The sequence below is a fragment of the Aspergillus melleus genome (genome assembly GCF_016097325.1).
Source record: "Aspergillus melleus strain CBS 546.65 chromosome Unknown contig6, whole genome shotgun sequence".
Taxonomy (NCBI): Eukaryota; Fungi; Ascomycota; class Eurotiomycetes; order Eurotiales; family Aspergillaceae; genus Aspergillus; species Aspergillus melleus.
This window is the reverse complement of record NW_025763375.1, coordinates 2480005-2498044: the sequence shown is the minus strand read 5'-3', so window position 1 is coordinate 2498044 and position 18040 is coordinate 2480005. Positions and strand designations below refer to the sequence as shown.

Here is an 18040-nt window from a genome sequence, read left to right as displayed (position 1 = left end):
GCGAGCCGACCGAAGATGAATTCAACTGGAGCCAGGTGCGACTCATGATTTAGGTCTTCTGATCAGGTATTAATGGACCACAGATTACTCCGTCGCCCTCATTGCAATACCATGACTGCTTCGGAGGCTTTCAGTGCGCCCGTCTGGAAGTGCCGATGGACTACAACCGGCCGGACGGGAAGGGCCGTCGCGTGGCGGTTGCGGTTACACGCCTACCAGCAAGGGTGCCGGTGACGGATCCTCGCTACGGGGGTCCAATCTTGATTAATCCCGGTATGCCCGGCATAACTAATCACTGTCGTCTTCATTGTTGCTGAACAGAATAGGTGGTCCCGGTGGCTCCGGCGTTGCACAGGTCCTACGCACTGGTCGGAACTTCCAAATCATCGTCGATGCGGGCATTGACCCGACAACAGAGCACGAGCCGGAAAGGAGCCGTAACCAGTACTTTGACATCATCGGGTTTGACCCTCGCGGTGTGAACAACACTACCCCCGGGTTTGGCTGCTTTCCCAACCTCTTCTCGCAGAAGAATTGGGAGCTGCAAGCGGAGGCAGAAGGCATGTTGAGCAGCTCCGGCGACGCATTTGTCCGCAATTGGCAGCGCACGCTCGCTCTGAACATGGGTTGCTCCGCCAGGCTGTCTACGGTGCCAGAGGGCGAGCAGGAAGCACTAGGCGAGCATGTAAATACCCCTCCGGTCGCTCGCGACATGCTTGAAATCATCGAGCGACACGCCGAGTGGCGGGAATTGCAAGGCCAGGCGGAACAGGCTCGACGCGACCGTCTCTACGGCCCTGATGCAGAACAAACTATCATAAAGCGCACGAAATGGAATCGCGGCCAAGAGAAACTGCTCTACTGGGGACGCTCTTACGGCACCATCTTGGGGTCTACGTTTGCGCGAATGTTTCCCGATCGGATGGGCCGAGCTGTACTTGATGGTGTGGTTGATATTGACAAATATTACCAAAATAAAGGGCACAACTCCATCATTGACGCGGATCAAATCTTCGATAAGTTTGCGCATTATTGTGCTACCGCGGGCGCTGAGCGTTGTCCGTTCTACCGCGAGGGCGGGGAGGCGGCGATTAAACAGGCATATCGCGCGTTGGAAGACAAGCTGTACAATGCTTCTGTTCCCGTTCCTGCATCGGAGACACGAGGACCAGAAATCATCACGTGGACTGACCTGAAGCAGTCTCTTCGCATCGCCATGTATCAACCCCTGGTCGGATTTCCTCTTTTAGCACGACATGCGAGGTCACTTTCAGACGGAGACGGGTCCGAGGTCGCCGATTTCAAGCAAAAAAGCCGTCAGCCCTCATGTCCGTCCACGCAGTGTCTTCTTGACGGCCCGTGGTCGATCTCCTGCCAGCCTTCCGGGGCGAATGAAGCCTACGCGAGCGTAGCCGTCCTATGTACAGACGCAGAGTATCTGCAAGCAATGGACGAAGAGAGATTCCTGCAAGACTGGGAAGTACTTCGTGAAGACAGCACTATGCTTGGGGACTACTGGGCCCATATCGGGCTGGGATGCGTGGGATGGAACGTGAAAGCGAAATGGAGGGTGCCAGGTGAGTGGCCCTGAGACTTGATCACGCAGAGGATTAATGAAATGCAGGACCCTATTCTGCGAATCTTTCCCATCCACCACTGCTCGTTAGCAACCTTCTTGACCCGGTCACACCGCTGCGAAGGTAATGCCCCACTCGGATGAAACAAGAATCCTGCTCACGTCGACAGTGCGGAAAATATGGTCAAGAAATTCCCCGGCTCGGTTTTACTCCGACAGGACTCAGAGGGAGTATGTTGCCCTGCTCGGCTCACCCAATATGATACAATTTATGTTAACAAACGCGACAGCATTCTACCCTCTCGGCGCCCTCCATGTGCATCAATAAAGCGATCCGCAAGTACTTCCAAACCGGCAAGTTGCCACCACCCGACACTCTCTGTGAAGGGGATTTTGTTCCCTTTCTCGGTGCACCTGGCGAAACTCATGAGATGACCTTCGAGGATCAGGAACTGTGGGATGCAATCCTCGATGACGCCCGTCATATCCAGAGTCAGAGCACACCCATCTAGCGGAGATGCCGAGACAGGTATCCCGGCGGAGGCCTGAGGCTGCGATGCTTATCGATAAGGATGAGGGGTAACCACTTCTCATCCCACAGTAGTGTACGGAGTACAACTTGGATAGATGAAAATAGCCATATGCCCTTATTGAGCTCATTCTTGCTGCTTCTCAAGCATTCCATTAGCTAGAAAGATAGCATTGCTCCCTCCAATACCCAAGAAAATCAACAATGAACGTATCATAGCACTCTACTACGAGCTAGCCCCTTTACACAGAAGTACGAAGTAGGATCCACACTCTAACTGTTCGTATACTATATTCGAATAATTTAATCCCCACCGGGCCAAAGTAAAGTGAGACTGTAGGTCAAATAACCCTATCACGTGCCGTCATCGTAGTATATAAACCCTGCATTGCCCCTGGTTGTCCTGTCAGAAGTTCTGAATCCATTTGCCGGCCGGGTTAGCTGCCTATAGAGGGACCATCAATTGACACCATGACTGATCTGTCCTCCCTGACAGGTGCCTGCCTCTGCGGGAACATCACCTACCGCATCGACCTCCCCGTTGATCAGCCTGCTCCTCAGGTATCTAAATACCCCTTTACTGTCTGCACCTTACTTTCCCTCATCAATTAAATCCCAACCATCCTACTCACCCCTTCAAACTAACGCAACAGTAACAGGTAATCCTCTGCCACTGCACCAGCTGCAAACGTTACACCGGCTCAGGCTTCTCCTCGAACATCGTGGTCCCCCTCTCGGCACTGCACTTCCTCACCGGCACGCCAAAGCTCTACATGAGCGAGTCCGCCGTCAACGGGCTTATCCGACGCCAGTTCTGCGGAGACTGCGGATCGCCATTGACCTCTGAGCCGAAGGAGGCGGAGGGGAAATCGATTGTCGTCAAGCCGGGGACTTTGGATGAGGAGTCCAGGGAGAGGTGCGGTGCCCTGACGGCGGAGATTTGGTATCATCGGAAAGATAAGTGGGTGGATCAGATTGGGGCGGAGGGGGTGGTGAAGATTAGTGGGAGTACGACTTAGTTATTCTTGGATGGGGTGTTGTTTATAGTTGTAATTGTTAGGGATGTGCATTGAGAGAGGGTTTTTGGGTGATAGATTATTCTTGGAATTATGCATTGTGGGGTAAATGAAGTATGCACTCCAAATCCACCGGAATGCAGTCCAACTCATTGCCAAAATGTGCCGAATCATTGGATGTCCGCAGCCTCGGGCCAGCAGGAAACCGGCAACTCAGAGTTTACCCCGCGCTGATCAGATAAGAAATGATTCATCTTCCTTGCCTACTTAATCCCTGGCTTTCCCTGTTCTGTCTTTTCATATCACCTGGAATCGACATTCCACCTTTCAATTACCTGCCTGATAACTGAATCATCCTCGGCAAAATGGCACCCCCAACCGCCACCGAAACAGCCTCCGTGACCCTTCAGGCCCGCCAATCCACCCAAGAGGCAGGCTCCCAAAACGCCAAAGTGAAAATGGGAATGCTCAAACCTCCCGTCTTCGACGATAAGCATAAGGAACGAGAATACCTCAAAGGTCGGCTTGCCGCTGCATTCCGTATCTTCGGCAAGAATGGTTACGACGAGGGTATATCCCCCCCCTCCTCCCTATCTCAATCTCTCTCCGCACCCGACATGTCTCACTAATCATGGAATGAAATGAACAGGCGTCGCCGGCCACATTACCCTCCGCGATCCCGTCGACCCAACAACCTTCTGGGTGAACCCGTTCGGCGTCGCCTTCTCGCAGATCAAAGCCTCCGACCTTATCCTGGTGAACCACGCAGGGGAGGTCATTGACGGCGGACCCGTGCGGATGCTCAATGCCGCGGCGTTTATGATCCATTCGGCTATCCACGCGGCCAGACCGGATGTTGTGTGTGCGGCGCATAGTCATAGTTTGTATGGACGGGCGTTTTGTTCGCTGGGTAGACCGCTGGATATTATTACGCAGGATGCGTGTGCTTTTTACAACGTATGTACTATCTTTTGCGTCCTTCCTCTGTCTGCCATATCCTATACCAGCGCTGTAGACCTTTTACTGGCATCTAACTCGCGGGGAGAATGCTAACGAAGATATCCAGGACCACGTCGTCTACACGCAATTCAACGGCGTCGTCCTCGCCGAAGAAGAAGGCCGCAACATCGCCACAGCCTTGGGCGACAAGAAAGCCGCACTACTACAAAACCACGGCCTCCTGACCGTAGGCCGATCGGTCGAAGAAACAGTATTTTGGTTCGTGAGTCTCGAGAAGTGCTGCCATGCGCAACTCCTGGCCGATGCGGCTGCTGCCGGGCGCGGCGGGGCGACGGTGAAGATCGATGATGCCGACGCTGCATTTACGTATAAGACGGTCGGGACGCATGGGGCGGGGTGGTTTAGTGCGAAGCCGCTGTTTGATGTTGTGCATGAGGAGACGGGGGGGAGGTATTTGGAGTAGGTGACGAAGGAAGGGGTTTGGGTTGCATTGTGGGGGGGGGGTGTGCTTTTTGTGGCGTTTGGTGTCGTATAATATGCTTATATCTAGGTTATGGTTCATGTATGTTCAGACTTCTTCTCACGAACCTGTTGTCTCTCTCTGGAAGGCATACGCCATATACGTAATACATCGCGCAATCCAGTATCCTTTGAGTCCGTGAAAAAGCTTATTCAGCCTTTTTTATAACCTCCTTGATCGACTCGGGAATTTTCGGAGGAGGGCCATCAAAAACAGAGCATGTACGGAGTAAAGGTGGTAGAGGAAGTATAGACAGCGAAAATTGTTTCTAATTTTCGCGGGCCCGTATACTATCTAGACTGTGGCGTCGTGAAGAGAAGATATACTCAAGTCCCATAATCATTGTGATATCAATATCCAATCCAAAGCCAGTCCCGTAACATCCGAGAAAGAGAACAAAGATGCCCCTACGAAGGTATATACCCAAACGCCTCCTATGAAAACCCTCATCTAGCAAAGCCAAAAAAATATCACTCCACAACCTCAAACCTCACCCCCTTCTCCACCCCAAACACATCCCTCCAATCCTCAAACAACCCCCTCAATTCCCGCACGTACCGTGCATGCACCTCATCAATATACTTCTCATCCGGCTCCCACCTCTGCTGCTTGACCTCAATCGGCTTCCCCACAACCACATTCAGCGGCACCTTCCTAGGACAAAAGATGCCAAACCGGCCCGTCGAAAACGCCACCTTATGCCCAACCACGGCCTCCCAAGCCCCAGCAACCAGCTTCACAAACACCGAACCCCGATTCACATCCGTCCGATCGAATAGCTCGTTCTCCCCAAATGCCATGACAGGCACGAGCTCCGCTCCGGTCTGCACCGCTACACGCACGAACCCCTTCCGGATCTTGACCACGATGTCCATGCTCCCTGGTCGAGCGAGGTTGTATTCGCGACTGCCTCCGACGGTAATGGTGATGGTGCGACCCATGCCTCGGTCATCGTGTCCACCTTTCGTGAGGTGTCTGATACACGAGGACCGCGAGACGCCGCTCAACCCGATAGAAAGGAGCCATTCACGGAGAAGCGGGGAGAAGAAGACAGAGTCTTTCATGAGGAGCGTGTTCGTGAGCCCGGGGAAGAGTTGCGCGAACCCGACCCCATCGGCTGCCAGGGCTCCCGCGGCGCCGCGGAATGCGATCCCGTGCGGGTGGTAGCCGAAGATGTATCGCTTGTGAGGCGGAAGTGGAGCGCTGCGGTAGAGCGTGAGGGGGAAGTAGGAGGCGTAGGCGCGCCAGAGCCAGGAGGTGCGGAGGGAGTCATTGCGGAAGGGGAGCGTGCCTGTGGTGTGTGATTTGGCGATGAATTTGATGTACAGTATGTAGAGGAGGACGGCAAGGCGGAGACGAGGCACGAGGAGGAGGGAGTACCCTAGGAGAGGCATCCAGAACCAGGAGTTGCAGAGGGCGGTGACGAAAAGAGTTTGAATGGCGTGTTGAAGGAGGGATCTGATAGCTTGTTAGTACTTGTTGTTTTAACGAAGAGAGAGGAGGATGGCATACCGAGACGTGGATTTGCCCTCCGTCTTGGGCTCCTGAACCGTCTGAAGCGTCATACCAGACCGGTTCTTGACCTCGTAGAGCTTACACTTGGGGTCCTCGACCTTGATCTCTGGCATGGCCATGGACATCTTCTCCGGGTTGCGAGCAATCTCCACGATTTTATCGGCTGCCGCAATGCGCCCTTCCTTGACGTGGCAGAGCTTGGACAGCTCGACAGACTTCTCCTTATAGGTCTTATTGTTCATGACCTTTAACAACGCCGTACTGAGTTCCGGCGCACTGATATTAGGAGCCCGACTCTTGTTGCCGTACACGCCGATGCCGATCCATTCAGCGCGGGCAGCGTTCTCGTAGCAGTCCTGCCACGCGGGGAGAATGACATGAGGGACGCCATTCCTGCAGCCGTTAGTCACTTGCGTTCAAACATACATGGAAAACCAGGGGAACCTACTGAATAGCCTCGTACCATGAATTCGCACCCCCATGGTGAACGGAGCAGACAATCTGGCCCGTCTCCAGCATAGCCATCGGCTCGACCTCGAACCATGGCGCGATGCGAACACTCCCCTCCTCCGTCTCTTTCTTCAGTGGCTCAATAGACCGACTATACACACCGTCCACATCATGCGGATGCTTCGGTAGTTTCCAAAGAATCTGAACTTTCTTGCCCTTCCACCCGTCCAGGAACATTTTCAGTCCCGTGGCGATGCTCTTGGCTACGTTGGGGTCCGGCGCATACAGAGTCCCCAAATTGACCAGGACAGTGGGCGCTTGGCTCAACCAGCCCGCTAGCTCAGGGTCCTGCTGCTGCACCGACGCCGTAGGAAGGAGGATAGGTCCGCAAGGAAGAATGTTCTCCGGGACATCCATCGGCCAGTCCAGCTCCTTCAGGGCGGGCGTGAGATGGAAGCGGTCGGGACGCCAGGCATCGGCGAAGGGGAATCGACCGTGAATCTTGTGTCTGATTCTCCATTCACGGATCTCTCGACGGCGACCGCTGCCGTGGTACATTTTGGCGGTTTTGATCCCTGCCAGGGCGTTGAAGGGGATCAGATGCCAGGGGAGTGGATACGGGAAGCCAGTTCCCGGACTTGACAATAGTTAGCATTCACACGCGCGGACCTCTAGTCAAAGAGGGAGAGGGAAAGACATACAGAGGGTATTTCCACAAAGGCGCCGAGTTTGGCTGCAGGCCCAGAACGATATGAGTGAGAGAAGTGGTATTGATAAGAATGGCCGTGTAGCCAGCATTAAACGCAGCGTCACGGCCCTGGAGGAAGAAAAAGTCCGCCGCGATGACAGACGGCTGCACGTCTTTGATGATTTCGATACAGCTCTCGTAGATATCGACGTACTCATCCTCGGTCCAACCCCAGATGTCCTCACAGAGGGACTGGAAACCGAGCACGGCGCCATGATATCCGGGAGGATGGAAAGCGCCTCTCTTCCCCGTCCGGATGAACACGTCTGTATTGGACGGCCCTCGGACCGGGTGGAAGTGAATGCGCGACCGGTACGACTCATTGTACGCCGGGGACTTGTCCGTTAGGAGCTTCTCGACGCGACGTTCCAGCGCCGGGAACGAGGCAATGTGCACGTCAATGTCACCGCGGACGAGCAGCTCGTGCGTGATGGCCAGAATGATGTTGGTTTGACCATGTTCGCTGTTGGCCATAAACAGCACCTTGGTGTGCTGGTCGGCCATTCTGAAGAAAAGACAGAAAGTAAAAAAAGAATGTAAAGGAAAAGACTCAAGTCAAGCCTACGCCGGGGAGCAGTCACGAAAGAATATACCCCAATAACGCAGTGGGGGGCACAGAGACAGCTGTCGAGGAATACGGGACTGTCGCACATAGATATAAGACATGTCGCAAGTGTATTGACAGGGTGTTGACACATTACTCAGACATGCAGAAGCCCCTGAACTACACCAAATTCACGCAAGTGTAAGGATCATGCAAAAACCAAGACTTTGTTTCAATTTTTGGGGCTGTTGATTCTGCTCGGCTTAAGCTTCACGGGTTCGGCCGATCACCCAAAAATGCGTCGTGTTAGGGTCGGCCGACTCCACTGCAATCCGGGGTTCGAAACAACCTGGATTATGGACCTTCCCGGTCCAATAGAGTGATCAGACCATACCATCTGCTACGCGGTGGAGTGCATACCAAAACGGCTCAATGGTTTTGGCTGGATTCATCTGATCGAGTGACTACATTGGGAAGGACCCGAGGGTCGGTACAATCGACTAGTAATACCGTGGCTCTATCTACCACCGAGCCAAATGCCGTGAAAAGGATATAAGGAATGGCGTATCGTGTTTTGGAAAGGGGTTGAGTGGTCAAGTCAAGTCTTTCGTTACTTTGTCTCTCGTTTTTCGTTCCCATACCTCTTGCAGGGCAAGTCGTCAGTATGGTGTTCCTCGCAATGGCTCTCCCTCCCGGGCAGATTCTGGATATCGCTGCTCCCAACATGGTATTTCCCGTGCTGGCTGTAGTTCTGGTATGCTCTGTCTGTTTGAACAAGTGGAGGGTTATTGCTGACAGAATAGATCCCATGCCTCGCTATCCTGCTGCTGCAACTTCTGCCCAAGGGACCGGCCATCAACGGAGTTCCTGGCTCGGTCCTGGACCTGTTTGTCTGCGGTGTAAGTAGACCTGCCTCTTCATTATCTCAGTTTCTCTAACTTTGACTCAGATTGAAACCAAATGGGCTTTCCTCTCCGGAAAGAGCGCACAACAGTTCAACGCTCTGCACGACTCTTATGGAAAGATTGCCCGATTTGCTCGTGGACAAGCCACCACCAACACCATCAAGGGCCTGCGCGGCATCTATGGTACTGGATCCGGCAAAGGCAGTGCCTTTCTCAAGACGGGCTTCTACAAGAGCATCTCCCGTCGCAACATCTTCACAGCCTCAGACCCCGACTACCATTCCAGGGTGCGCAAGCTGTTCGGTCCCTCGCTTAGCCCGGGAAGTATGAGTGCCCATGCTGGTGTGGTCCGGGAGTGCATCCTGCGCTTCCACCATGTCATCAACGAGAAGCTGGAGAAGAGCAACACCCTGAGCCTGAACCAGTTGTTGTATTGTCACTCGGTTGACACCGTTTCTGAAGTCCTCCTTGGCAAGCCCCTGGGATGTCTCAAGCGCGGCAAGCCGTACTTCTGGACCGAGCAGCTTCCTCGTATCTTCTTCTGGGCCACGGTGCGCGACCAATTCGATGGATCAGGCGTTCCCACCGTCATGAAGTGGATGCTGCGTCGCATTCTGCGCAAGGGCATCCGAGCCCGCAGCGAGGAGGCCCGCATGAGACTAATCAACGAGTAAGCCGCCGTTAAAACTTTGATTCCTGTCTTTGTTTCATCTCTCACTAACGCGACCCCACCAGGCAATTGCATGCCTCGCATGGTCGCCGTGACATCATGGTCGAAGTGATGGAACGCGCTGGGACCAGCGATTTACCGCAAGAGGAAATTGCTGAGAACTTCTCGGCCATCATGCTGGCGGGATTCCACACCACCCAGAATGCCCTGTGCGCCGCCATCTACTTCGTATTGACCCACCCGGAGGCTCACGCGAAACTGGTGCGGGAGTTACAGGCGTCCTTCTCCGGTGCCGACGACATGTCCGGAGAGGCTGTCCAGCAACTCTCCTACCTCAATGCCGTGATCACCGAGGCTCTTCGTCTCTACCCTCCCGTGCCCCTGGGTGGACCGCGTGTTTCGAAGGGCGCCTACGTTGATGGCACATACATTCCCGAAGGCGTAAGTCTAGGTTCTTCTTATCACTCGTAGATCGATCTGAAACTAATTTCATGCTACAGACGGAAATCTGCACTTCGCTCTTCGCGCTGCATCACAACCCCGAGTACTTCAACGCGCCTTGGGAGTTCATTCCGGAACGCTGGACGGAACCGGGATGCACCGACAAGAAGGAAGCAGTGCAGCCATTTCTGGTGGGCAGCCGGTCCTGCATCGCCAAGTACTTCGCCAAACAGATGATGCAGCTGACGCTGGCGGGCTTCTTCCTGGACTACGACGCCCAGTATGTGGGCCGCGTCAAGGATTGGCAGCGCGAGAGCCGGTGCTACGCTTTCTGGGAGTTACCCGATCTGAAGGTGAAACTTCAGAAGCGACAGGGAGCCAACTGACGACAGAGTTTCAGATTCGGAATTGAAGGCTGTCTATCTTTCACTTTCTCCTTCATTCATGCCTATGTCTATGTCCATTTTGTTATGTAATTACTTTCCTTGGGTCGCGATTGACCTTCCCACCTTTTTTGAGATATCCATTTGACAAATCCATTCTACATCAACCAATCCATTCAATCACGCAATTGAGTTGTGTCTAGAATACGAACCCGTAAAAACCTTGATTATCTGTCCCAAACACAGCCCGACAAGAGTAGATCGTAGATAAACACAAACCTGAGGCAGCCGGCCTGAGATTAGGGCTGAGATGCACGACGCTAAGCCCCAAACGGCAGGGTTCCCGGTGGCATCTGCCAAAGTCGGTGACGCCTCGACTTTTCACCTTCTCTCTGTCATTCTTTCGCGCTGGCCCAATTTTGGGTCGAACTCCATTCCCCAGTTCAACCTAAATTCACGCCCTCTGATTCCTCCATCCAACAACGGTCGGGTCCATCCTGAAACAGGGTCCCCTCCTCCCGTTCGATGCTTATTGCTTAATCCTTGTTTATGTGAAAATAAGCCCCAAAAAACAGACTTGACCAGTCAGTGTTCCCGGCCCTAAGTCGCGCCCAATATTGAGGTTCCATGCATGTCGCACCCTGGGTTTCTGACGGGTCTGGGAAAATCCCCCTGTTTATCTTGCTTGGGCGATGATCCACTCTGCTTCCTATCTACCCATGTGGCCGGTTAATCCCAAAATCGGAGTTCTCTGCCGCACAGGGTAACCGTCGCGGGAGATGAAGGGATGGATGTGATCTACCGTTACTCCACGGTACTGAGGACGTTGATCCCCGTTCCTGGTCCGTGGGAGGGCGGACTGTGGTCGAGGCTATTGTGCTACAACCGTGGGCTGTTCGGATTGATGATCGGGGAGAAAGGAGGGATTGTTGAGGGCCACCGATCGTCCGTGGGAAGAAGAGTATACGGAGTGATGGCGGAATATTGAGAACCTCGGGTCTGGAAGTCGTTGGGATTCTGTCCCTCGCCACGCCTCCTCCTGTCTCTCTTCCTGCCCTGTCTGTTTCGATCGGTCTCTGCTACAGGGGTCTTGTTCCCGATTGATTCTGCATCTAGTTTCTCTGTGACAGGTCGGCGTCAGTTGTATGTCTCATCATATTCCTGCGAGTCACATATTATCTCTCGCTGTGTCCATTGCAATCGATACTCGTCCCCTGCGACCGTGGGCAATGGCCCACTCTTGAAATGCCAAACTGAAGTACAACCCGGCGGATTGAAGCGCTTTCATCATGAAGTTGACGGAAGATATCCTGCTGAAGCCGTTGCCCAAGGTGCGAGACTTCTCCCTCACCGAGTGATCCTTGGCGATATGATATTCGGAATTGCTGACAGCGCATAACAGTCTCCTGGGACAGACAGCACGGCTATCTCCTTGTCGGACGAGGAAAAGGAGGTTCTCGATCGCCAGCTTCATGCGCCCGTGTCGAACATTGGCTTTTTCGGCATCTATCGCTATGCGAGTCGCTGGGATATCGCGATCGTACTCGGGAGTTCAGTGTTTGCAATCGCAGGCGGTGCGGCACTGCCCATGTTTACAGTAAGTACAACACTTTCATCTAAACTAGTGTACTTTGAATAGAGAGTCACTGACGGCCAAGGTTCTTTTCGGAAACCTCACCTCTACATTTCGCGACATCACCGCGCACCAAATCACATACTCCCACTTTCATCACGAACTGACGAAGTACGCCATCTACTTTGTCTACCTCGCCGTCGCGGAGTTCGTCACTATCTACATTGCCACTGTAGGCTTCATCTACACAGGCGATCATGTTGTCCAACGCATCCGGGTGGAATACCTGCGTGCCATCCTTCGACAAAACATTGCCTTCTTCGATACGCTGGGCGCAGGAGAGGTCACCACGCGAATCACGGCAGACACGAATATGATCCAAGACGGGATTTCCGAGAAAGTAGGCCTGACGTTAACCGGGCTGTCTACTTTTGTGACCGCTTTCGTTATCGCATACATCAAATACTGGAAACTAGCCTTAATATGCAGCGCCACGCTGGTCGCGGTGTTGCTCATCATGGGCGGATGTTCCACCTTCACACTCATTTTCAGTAAACGGGCACTAGAATCCCAAGGACGAGGCGGAAGTTTGGCAGAAGATATTCTCGACTCGATACGAACAGTCGTCGCGTTCGATGCTCAGGAGACTCTGGCGCAAAAGTACGAGTCACACTTGAAAGATGCCGAAAAGCCCGGCATGAAAGCACAGATCGCCTTCGCCATCATGGTCGGCGCATTGCTTTGTGTTATGTATCTGAACTACGGACTTGGCTTTTGGATGGGGTCACGATACTTGGTTGACAAGAACACCGATATCCAGGCCGGAGATGTTCTGACTATCCTGATGTCGATTATCCTGGGATCTTACAACCTAGGTAATGTCGCACCAAACGGTCAAGCGCTGTCTAATGCCGTCGCGGCGGCGTCGAAACTGTATAGCACCATTGACCGCGAGTCGCCGCTCGATTCTTCCTCAGCCGATGGAAAAACCCTGGAATATATCCGCGGAAATATCGTGCTGCAAAACATCAGACATGTGTATCCGTCGCGCCCGGAGGTGATCGTCGCCAACGATCTGAGTATCTATATTCCGGCGGGTAAAACAACAGCCTTCGTTGGTCCATCAGGGTCCGGAAAGAGTACGGTCATTGGATTGATCGAACGCTTCTACAGCCCAGTAGCTGGAGTTATCACTATGGATGGTCACGATATTCAGAGTTTCAACCTGCGATGGCTGCGTCAGCAGGTGTCTTTGGTGTCGCAGGAGCCGCGACTGTTTGCAACGAGTATTGCAGAAAATATCCGATACGGATTAATCGGATCGAAGTTTGAAACAGAATCCGAGACGAAAATCATGAACCGCATCAAGGATGCTGCTCGAATGGCCAACGCGCATGATTTCATCAAAGCGCTGCCGAACGGCTACCACACGAACATCGGCAGTTTCTCGTTATCTGGAGGTCAGAAGCAGCGAATCGCGATCGCACGAGCAGTCGTGAAGGATCCGAAGATTCTACTACTCGACGAGGCAACCTCAGCGCTAGATACCAAATCCGAAGGGATTGTGCAGGCGGCTCTAGATAAAGCAGCGAGAGGGCGAACAACGATCGTCATTGCTCACCGGCTGTCTACAATCAAGGAGGCTCATAACATTGTCGTCCTAGTTAGCGGCAGCATCGTCGAGCAAGGTCACCATGCACGTCTTATGGAGCACCGAGGGGTCTACTACGACATGGTCCAAGCCCAAGAGATCAAGGAGAAAGAGGCAGCAAAAGAGCCACCAAAACTGCTTACCCCTTCGAAGGCCACATTCTTTCTGGATGACGATCCGTATGGGGATGGGTATTCAGAATGTGGGCTGCGAGACGACGCTTCGGACATTGATTTGAAGACAGGGGCGCCATCGCGACCAAAATCCCGGTTGTCCATGTTTCTGCCTATGCAGCCTATTCAAAAGGAGAAGTTTTATTCACTATGGCAACTGTTCAAGTTTATATCGTCGTTCAATCGACCCGAATGGCCAGTTTTGATTCTAGGCCTATGTGTCTCCATCCTCGCAGGAGGCATTCAGCCGTCACAGGCTGTGCTGTTCGCAAAGGCTGTGAGCACGCTGAGTCTACCACCCTTCGAATACGGGAAGCTCCGACACGATGCCAATTTCTGGTCGTTGATGTTCCTAATGATGGGAATTGTCACCTTCTTCCTGTACAGTATCCAAGGCACGTCGTTTGCCTACGGCTCCGAGAAGATGATCTATCGCGCCCGTAGCCAGGCATTCCGCGTCATGCTGCACCAGGATGTCTCTTTTTTCGATCGGGAGGAGAACACCACTGGTGCACTAACTACAACGTTGTCGGCAGAAACAAAGCAGCTGGCCGGTATCAGTGGAGTCACTTTAGGAACCATTTTGATCGTGTCGGTCAACCTAGTAGCCTCCCTCACGGTCGCTGTTATCATGGGCTGGAAGCTCGGCTTAGTCTGCATATCCGCCGTGCCGGTTCTCTTGGGATGCGGTTTCATCCGCGTATGGATGCTCGACCGCTTCCAGCGCCGTGCCAAAAGTGCATACCAGAAATCCGCCAGTTCGGCCTGCGAAGCCGCATCTGCCATCCGCACCGTGGCGTCTCTGACCATGGAGCCTGAAGTTCTACAGTCCTATGAGCTCCAGCTGCAGGACCAAATCAAGCGGGACATTGTCCCGATTATTAAATCATCCCTATTGTATGCCAGTTCCCAGGCCTTGCCCTTCTTCTGTATGGCGTTAGGGTTCTGGTACGGAGGCACACTGGTCGGGCATCACGAATATTCCCTCTTCCAGTTCTACGTCTGCTTCAGTGAGGTGATTTTTGGGGCCCAAGCCGCGGGGACAATTTTCTCGCACGCTCCAGACATGGGGAAAGCCAAGCACGCCGCGACAGAATTCAAACGGCTGTTTGACGGCAAGCCACTGAGTCCCGGAGCCAGCATGGGTCTACCTGTCCCTGTGATGCGAGGATCGATCCAATTCCGGGACGTCTCTTTCCGATATCCTACGCGTCTGGAACAGCCTATCCTCCGCCGGTTGAATATCAACGTGGAACCAGGTCAATATGTCGCGTTGGTCGGCGCGAGTGGCAGCGGCAAAAGCACCATCGTTGCGCTGTTAGAGCGGTTCTACGACGCCCAGCGAGGCGGGGTGTTTGTGGACGGGCAGAACGTCTTGTCTTTAGACATGACTTCCTACCGTAGCCATATCGCACTGGTCAGTCAAGAGCCAGCCTTATTTCAGGGAACGATCCGCGAGAATATCCTACTCGGAAGTAACAAGAAACACGTGCCTGAAACTGCCGTCACCAAAGCCTGTAAGGACGCGAATATTTACGATTTCATCATTTCGTTACCGTGCGTCTATCACCCCCGTTCTCTTCACATTCTGTGAGTATAGCTAACGAAATCAAAACAGACAAGGCTTCAACACCATTGTCGGCAGCAAAGGTGGGATGCTCTCGGGTGGCCAAAAGCAGCGAATCGCCATCGCGCGAGCCCTAATTCGGGACCCGAAGATCCTTCTGCTAGATGAAGCGACCTCCGCGCTGGACTCCGAGTCCGAAAAAGTCGTCCAGGCGGCGCTGGACAAGGCGGCACGCGGACGCACCACGATCGCCGTGGCTCATCGTCTCAGCACAATCCAGCGCGCAGACCGGATCTACGTCCTGGACCAAGGCGAGGTTGCGGAGTACGGAACACACCAGGAATTATTGAGGAAGAAAGGGCGGTACTATGAATTGGTTAATCTTCAGAGTTTGGGGTAGGACACGTGGGTGGATGGTGGAATAGGATTAAAATTTGGAATTTGTACGAATGACTTGCTGTCAATGTTAACTAGCCCCTTTTCTTCCCTTGTCCTTTTTCTAGTGCATAATTAATGACTCAGACTCCTTCTCAATCAACATCATTCCTGGTTCAAGCATGTCTGGGGTATTCGACCAACCCAAGGAAAAGAAAAAGACCGGCGCGCCCCAAACATCCTCGGTTGACGATCCGGCTTCCAGAGAATAAAGTTAGCCCTAAAACAAAACGACCCAAAAAGCAGTGAGACATGAACTGCTCCCCGAAATTAAACCGATCGGGATCCCTTCGAGTTCAGTTCGATCGGCCCTGATTTTCAGGCACGGGATGAGCTGTCGAATGGCGATTCATCATATTCCCTGGTTGCTTTGTAGGGAGGAACCCCGGCACTTGGGTTACTTCCTCGGCTGATCAACGAGTGTCAATCAATTCCAGGCCGGACCCTGGTTCAGCGTTCCTCTAGGCTAGGGGTTAGGGCCTTGGGGTCTGACTAGTTGTAGTGGTAGTGACTAGGCCCTAGGAGGAGTTTGTTGGGGGCCAGTCGCAGGGGTTGATCAATGCGGTAACGTCTCCAGGCCTGGTTTGTTTCCGATCTGCTGCACTCCGGGACTAGTGAAGCCCCTGGTGGTTTTGTAGTGGGACGGTCTGAAACGAGGTCTACATTCTGTGATTTTTTTTTTTTTTTTCACTACTTGTCCGTCGGACTTGTGATGTATCAGGAAGTAACGAGAAGGATTGACGCTTATTTGCTCATGTGAATGTATGCCGTCATTGTGTTTTTCGGGGTTGTTGAGTAGGCAGAGTTTTTTTTAGTGCGCCGGTTTTAGGTACTAGGTAGGCAGAGAAAATACCGAGAGAGGCAGGGAGGAAGAGAGATGTATAAATAAACGTGGTAATCCGAGTTTAGAGGAATCTGGAAGAACTCAACCATCTCGACCAGAAGCCATCACCACCACTCTCGTTCATCCACTCGTCCATTCTTTCATTATGAAGTTCAGTCTCTCTACTCTGGCGCTGGCTGGTCTAGCTGCCTCTACTCCCCTTGGTCTGCAGGAGCGACAGCGTACGTATCCCTTCCCTGGTCTCAACCTATGTATGTAGGATTGAAGAGAACACTGCTAACTGTACCCATGAAGTCTCCGGTGGCAATGAACTCCGCGATGGATCCTGCAAGCCCATTACTTTCATTTTCGCCCGTGCCTCCACCGAGCCCGGTCTGATGGTGCGTTTCCTCTCCCTCCTCCGTCTTCCCACAAAACACTAACTCCTCCCAGGGAATCTCAACCGGCCCAGCCGTCTGCAGCGACCTCAAGAAGGCCAAAGCAGGCCAAGTCGCGTGTCAAGGTGTGGGGCCCAAATACACCGCAGACCTGATGTCCAACGCGTTGCCCGAAAACACCTCCCCGGCTGCCATCGAGGAAGCCGTCGGGCTCTTCAAGCAAGCGGCATCCAAGTGCCCGGACACGCAGATCGTCGCGGGCGGATACAGCCAAGGCACGGCCGTCATGGACGACTCGATCAAGAAGCTCCCCGACGACGTCAAGGACAAGATCAAGGGCGTGGTGCTCTTCGGATACACCCGTAACGCCCAGGAACATGGGCAGATCGCCGACTTCCCTAAGGACAAGGTCAAGGTGTACTGTGCCGCGGGTGACATGGTCTGCGATGGGACGTTGATCGTCGGACCTGCCCATTTCACGTATATCGCGAACACTGGGGAGGCGAGTAAGTGGCTCGAGGGTAAGTTGGACTCGTCGAGCTCCAGCTCGTCTTCCTCGGGCTCGTCCGGCTCGTCGACTTCGTCCAGCACCGGTGCTTCGTCTTCCCAGTCTGCGTCTTCTTCGGGATCCGGCTCCGGCTCGTCCGGATCCTCTGGCCTGGGTGGTTTGGGATCCTTGTTCGGCGGTGGCTCTTCCGGATCTAGCGACGATTCTTCTTCGTCTTCGGGCTCTTCCGGTGGTCTGGGCTCTTTATTCGGCATGTAAATGGCCTTACAGGAACTAGGTGTGTGAGCACTGACCTGGGGATTGAGAGATGGTTGAGTCGACATGGTGGTTAGAGTTGTGGAGTGGTATATTTATGGCTTTATGGTTAGATGGTTTTGTTTCTTCACGGTGTCTGGTTAGTTAGACTTTTTTGGCTTTTTTGATTTAGTTGAGTAGAGTGAACTGGCTTCTTCTCGATTGTTTTTACATCTTGTACATTTGACTTTACATATAGGAATATAAAATGGCCTTTCATGAGGCAAATAGGTAATATTGTGTCCGATCCGTTCTTTGTGCTTGATGCAGTAGCTCGTAGACAAGAAAAAGCCCCAGTAAGCTGACGGTCAATAATCTCTACAACAATATATATGATTCGGTCTCTACAACTACGAATGTG

At 53.1% G+C, this 18040-nt stretch overlaps 7 protein-coding genes across 7 annotated transcripts; 6 read left to right on the top strand and 1 right to left on the bottom strand.

Moving 5' to 3' along the window:
- Window positions 1-562: 562 nt before the first annotated feature.
- Window positions 563-2088, top strand: LDX57_010602 (putative proteinase; the record flags this gene model as incomplete). The annotated part of the gene is made up of 4 exons (XM_046092347.1): window positions 563-1577; window positions 1625-1700; window positions 1747-1807; window positions 1867-2088. The coding sequence occupies 4 exons, from the start codon at window positions 563-565 to the stop codon at window positions 2086-2088; spliced, it is 1374 nt and encodes a 457-aa protein (XP_045948325.1).
- Window positions 2089-2576: 488 nt separating this feature from the next.
- On the top strand, window positions 2577-3124 carry LDX57_010601 (GFA family protein; the record flags this gene model as incomplete). The annotated part of the gene is made up of 2 exons (XM_046092346.1): window positions 2577-2666; window positions 2765-3124. 2 exons carry the CDS (start codon window positions 2577-2579, stop codon window positions 3122-3124), a joined length of 450 nt encoding a protein of 149 aa, XP_045948324.1.
- A 362-nt stretch (window positions 3125-3486) lies between these two features.
- Window positions 3487-4544, top strand: LDX57_010600 (class II aldolase/adducin family protein; the record flags this gene model as incomplete). The annotated part of the gene is made up of 3 exons (XM_046092345.1): window positions 3487-3691; window positions 3771-4078; window positions 4188-4544. 3 exons carry the CDS (start codon window positions 3487-3489, stop codon window positions 4542-4544), a joined length of 870 nt encoding a protein of 289 aa, XP_045948323.1.
- Window positions 4545-5071: 527 nt separating this feature from the next.
- On the bottom strand, window positions 5072-7818 carry LDX57_010599 (Diacylglycerol acyltransferase family; the record flags this gene model as incomplete). Its single annotated transcript, XM_046092344.1, has 4 exons — window positions 5072-6059; window positions 6114-6509; window positions 6565-7203; window positions 7268-7818. The coding sequence occupies 4 exons, from the start codon at window positions 7816-7818 to the stop codon at window positions 5072-5074; spliced, it is 2574 nt and encodes an 857-aa protein (XP_045948322.1).
- A 252-nt stretch (window positions 7819-8070) lies between these two features.
- Window positions 8071-10260, top strand: LDX57_010598 (cytochrome P450; the record flags this gene model as incomplete). The annotated part of the gene is made up of 5 exons (XM_046092343.1): window positions 8071-8612; window positions 8662-8757; window positions 8808-9433; window positions 9499-9874; window positions 9934-10260. The coding sequence occupies exons 1-5, from the start codon at window positions 8523-8525 to the stop codon at window positions 10258-10260; spliced, it is 1515 nt and encodes a 504-aa protein (XP_045948321.1). The 5' UTR covers window positions 8071-8522.
- A 1286-nt stretch (window positions 10261-11546) lies between these two features.
- Window positions 11547-15688, top strand: MDR1_1 (putative ABC multidrug transporter; the record flags this gene model as incomplete). The annotated part of the gene is made up of 4 exons (XM_046092342.1): window positions 11547-11588; window positions 11660-11854; window positions 11916-15211; window positions 15273-15688. The coding sequence occupies 4 exons, from the start codon at window positions 11547-11549 to the stop codon at window positions 15619-15621; spliced, it is 3882 nt and encodes a 1293-aa protein (XP_045948320.1). The 3' UTR covers window positions 15622-15688.
- Window positions 15689-16611: 923 nt separating this feature from the next.
- Window positions 16612-17825, top strand: LDX57_010596 (cutinase family protein). Its single transcript, XM_046092341.1, has 3 exons — window positions 16612-16721; window positions 16795-16880; window positions 16933-17825. The coding sequence occupies exons 1-3, from the start codon at window positions 16646-16648 to the stop codon at window positions 17641-17643; spliced, it is 873 nt and encodes a 290-aa protein (XP_045948319.1). The 5' UTR covers window positions 16612-16645; the 3' UTR covers window positions 17644-17825.
- Window positions 17826-18040: the final 215 nt, after the last annotated feature.

What these genes read in the sequence shown, in the direction of transcription:
- LDX57_010596 (XM_046092341.1), top strand. Translation starts at nt 16,646, where the DNA reads ATGAAGTTCAGTCTCTCTACTCTGGCGCTGGCTGGTCTAGCTGCCTCT. An exon ending in TGGTCTGCAGGAGCGACAGC is followed by an intron (nt 16,722 to 16,794) that starts GTACGTATCCCT and finishes GTACCCATGAAG; the next exon opens with TCTCCGGTGGCAATGAACTC. An exon ending in CCACCGAGCCCGGTCTGATG is followed by an intron (nt 16,881 to 16,932) that starts GTGCGTTTCCTC and finishes AACTCCTCCCAG; the next exon opens with GGAATCTCAACCGGCCCAGC.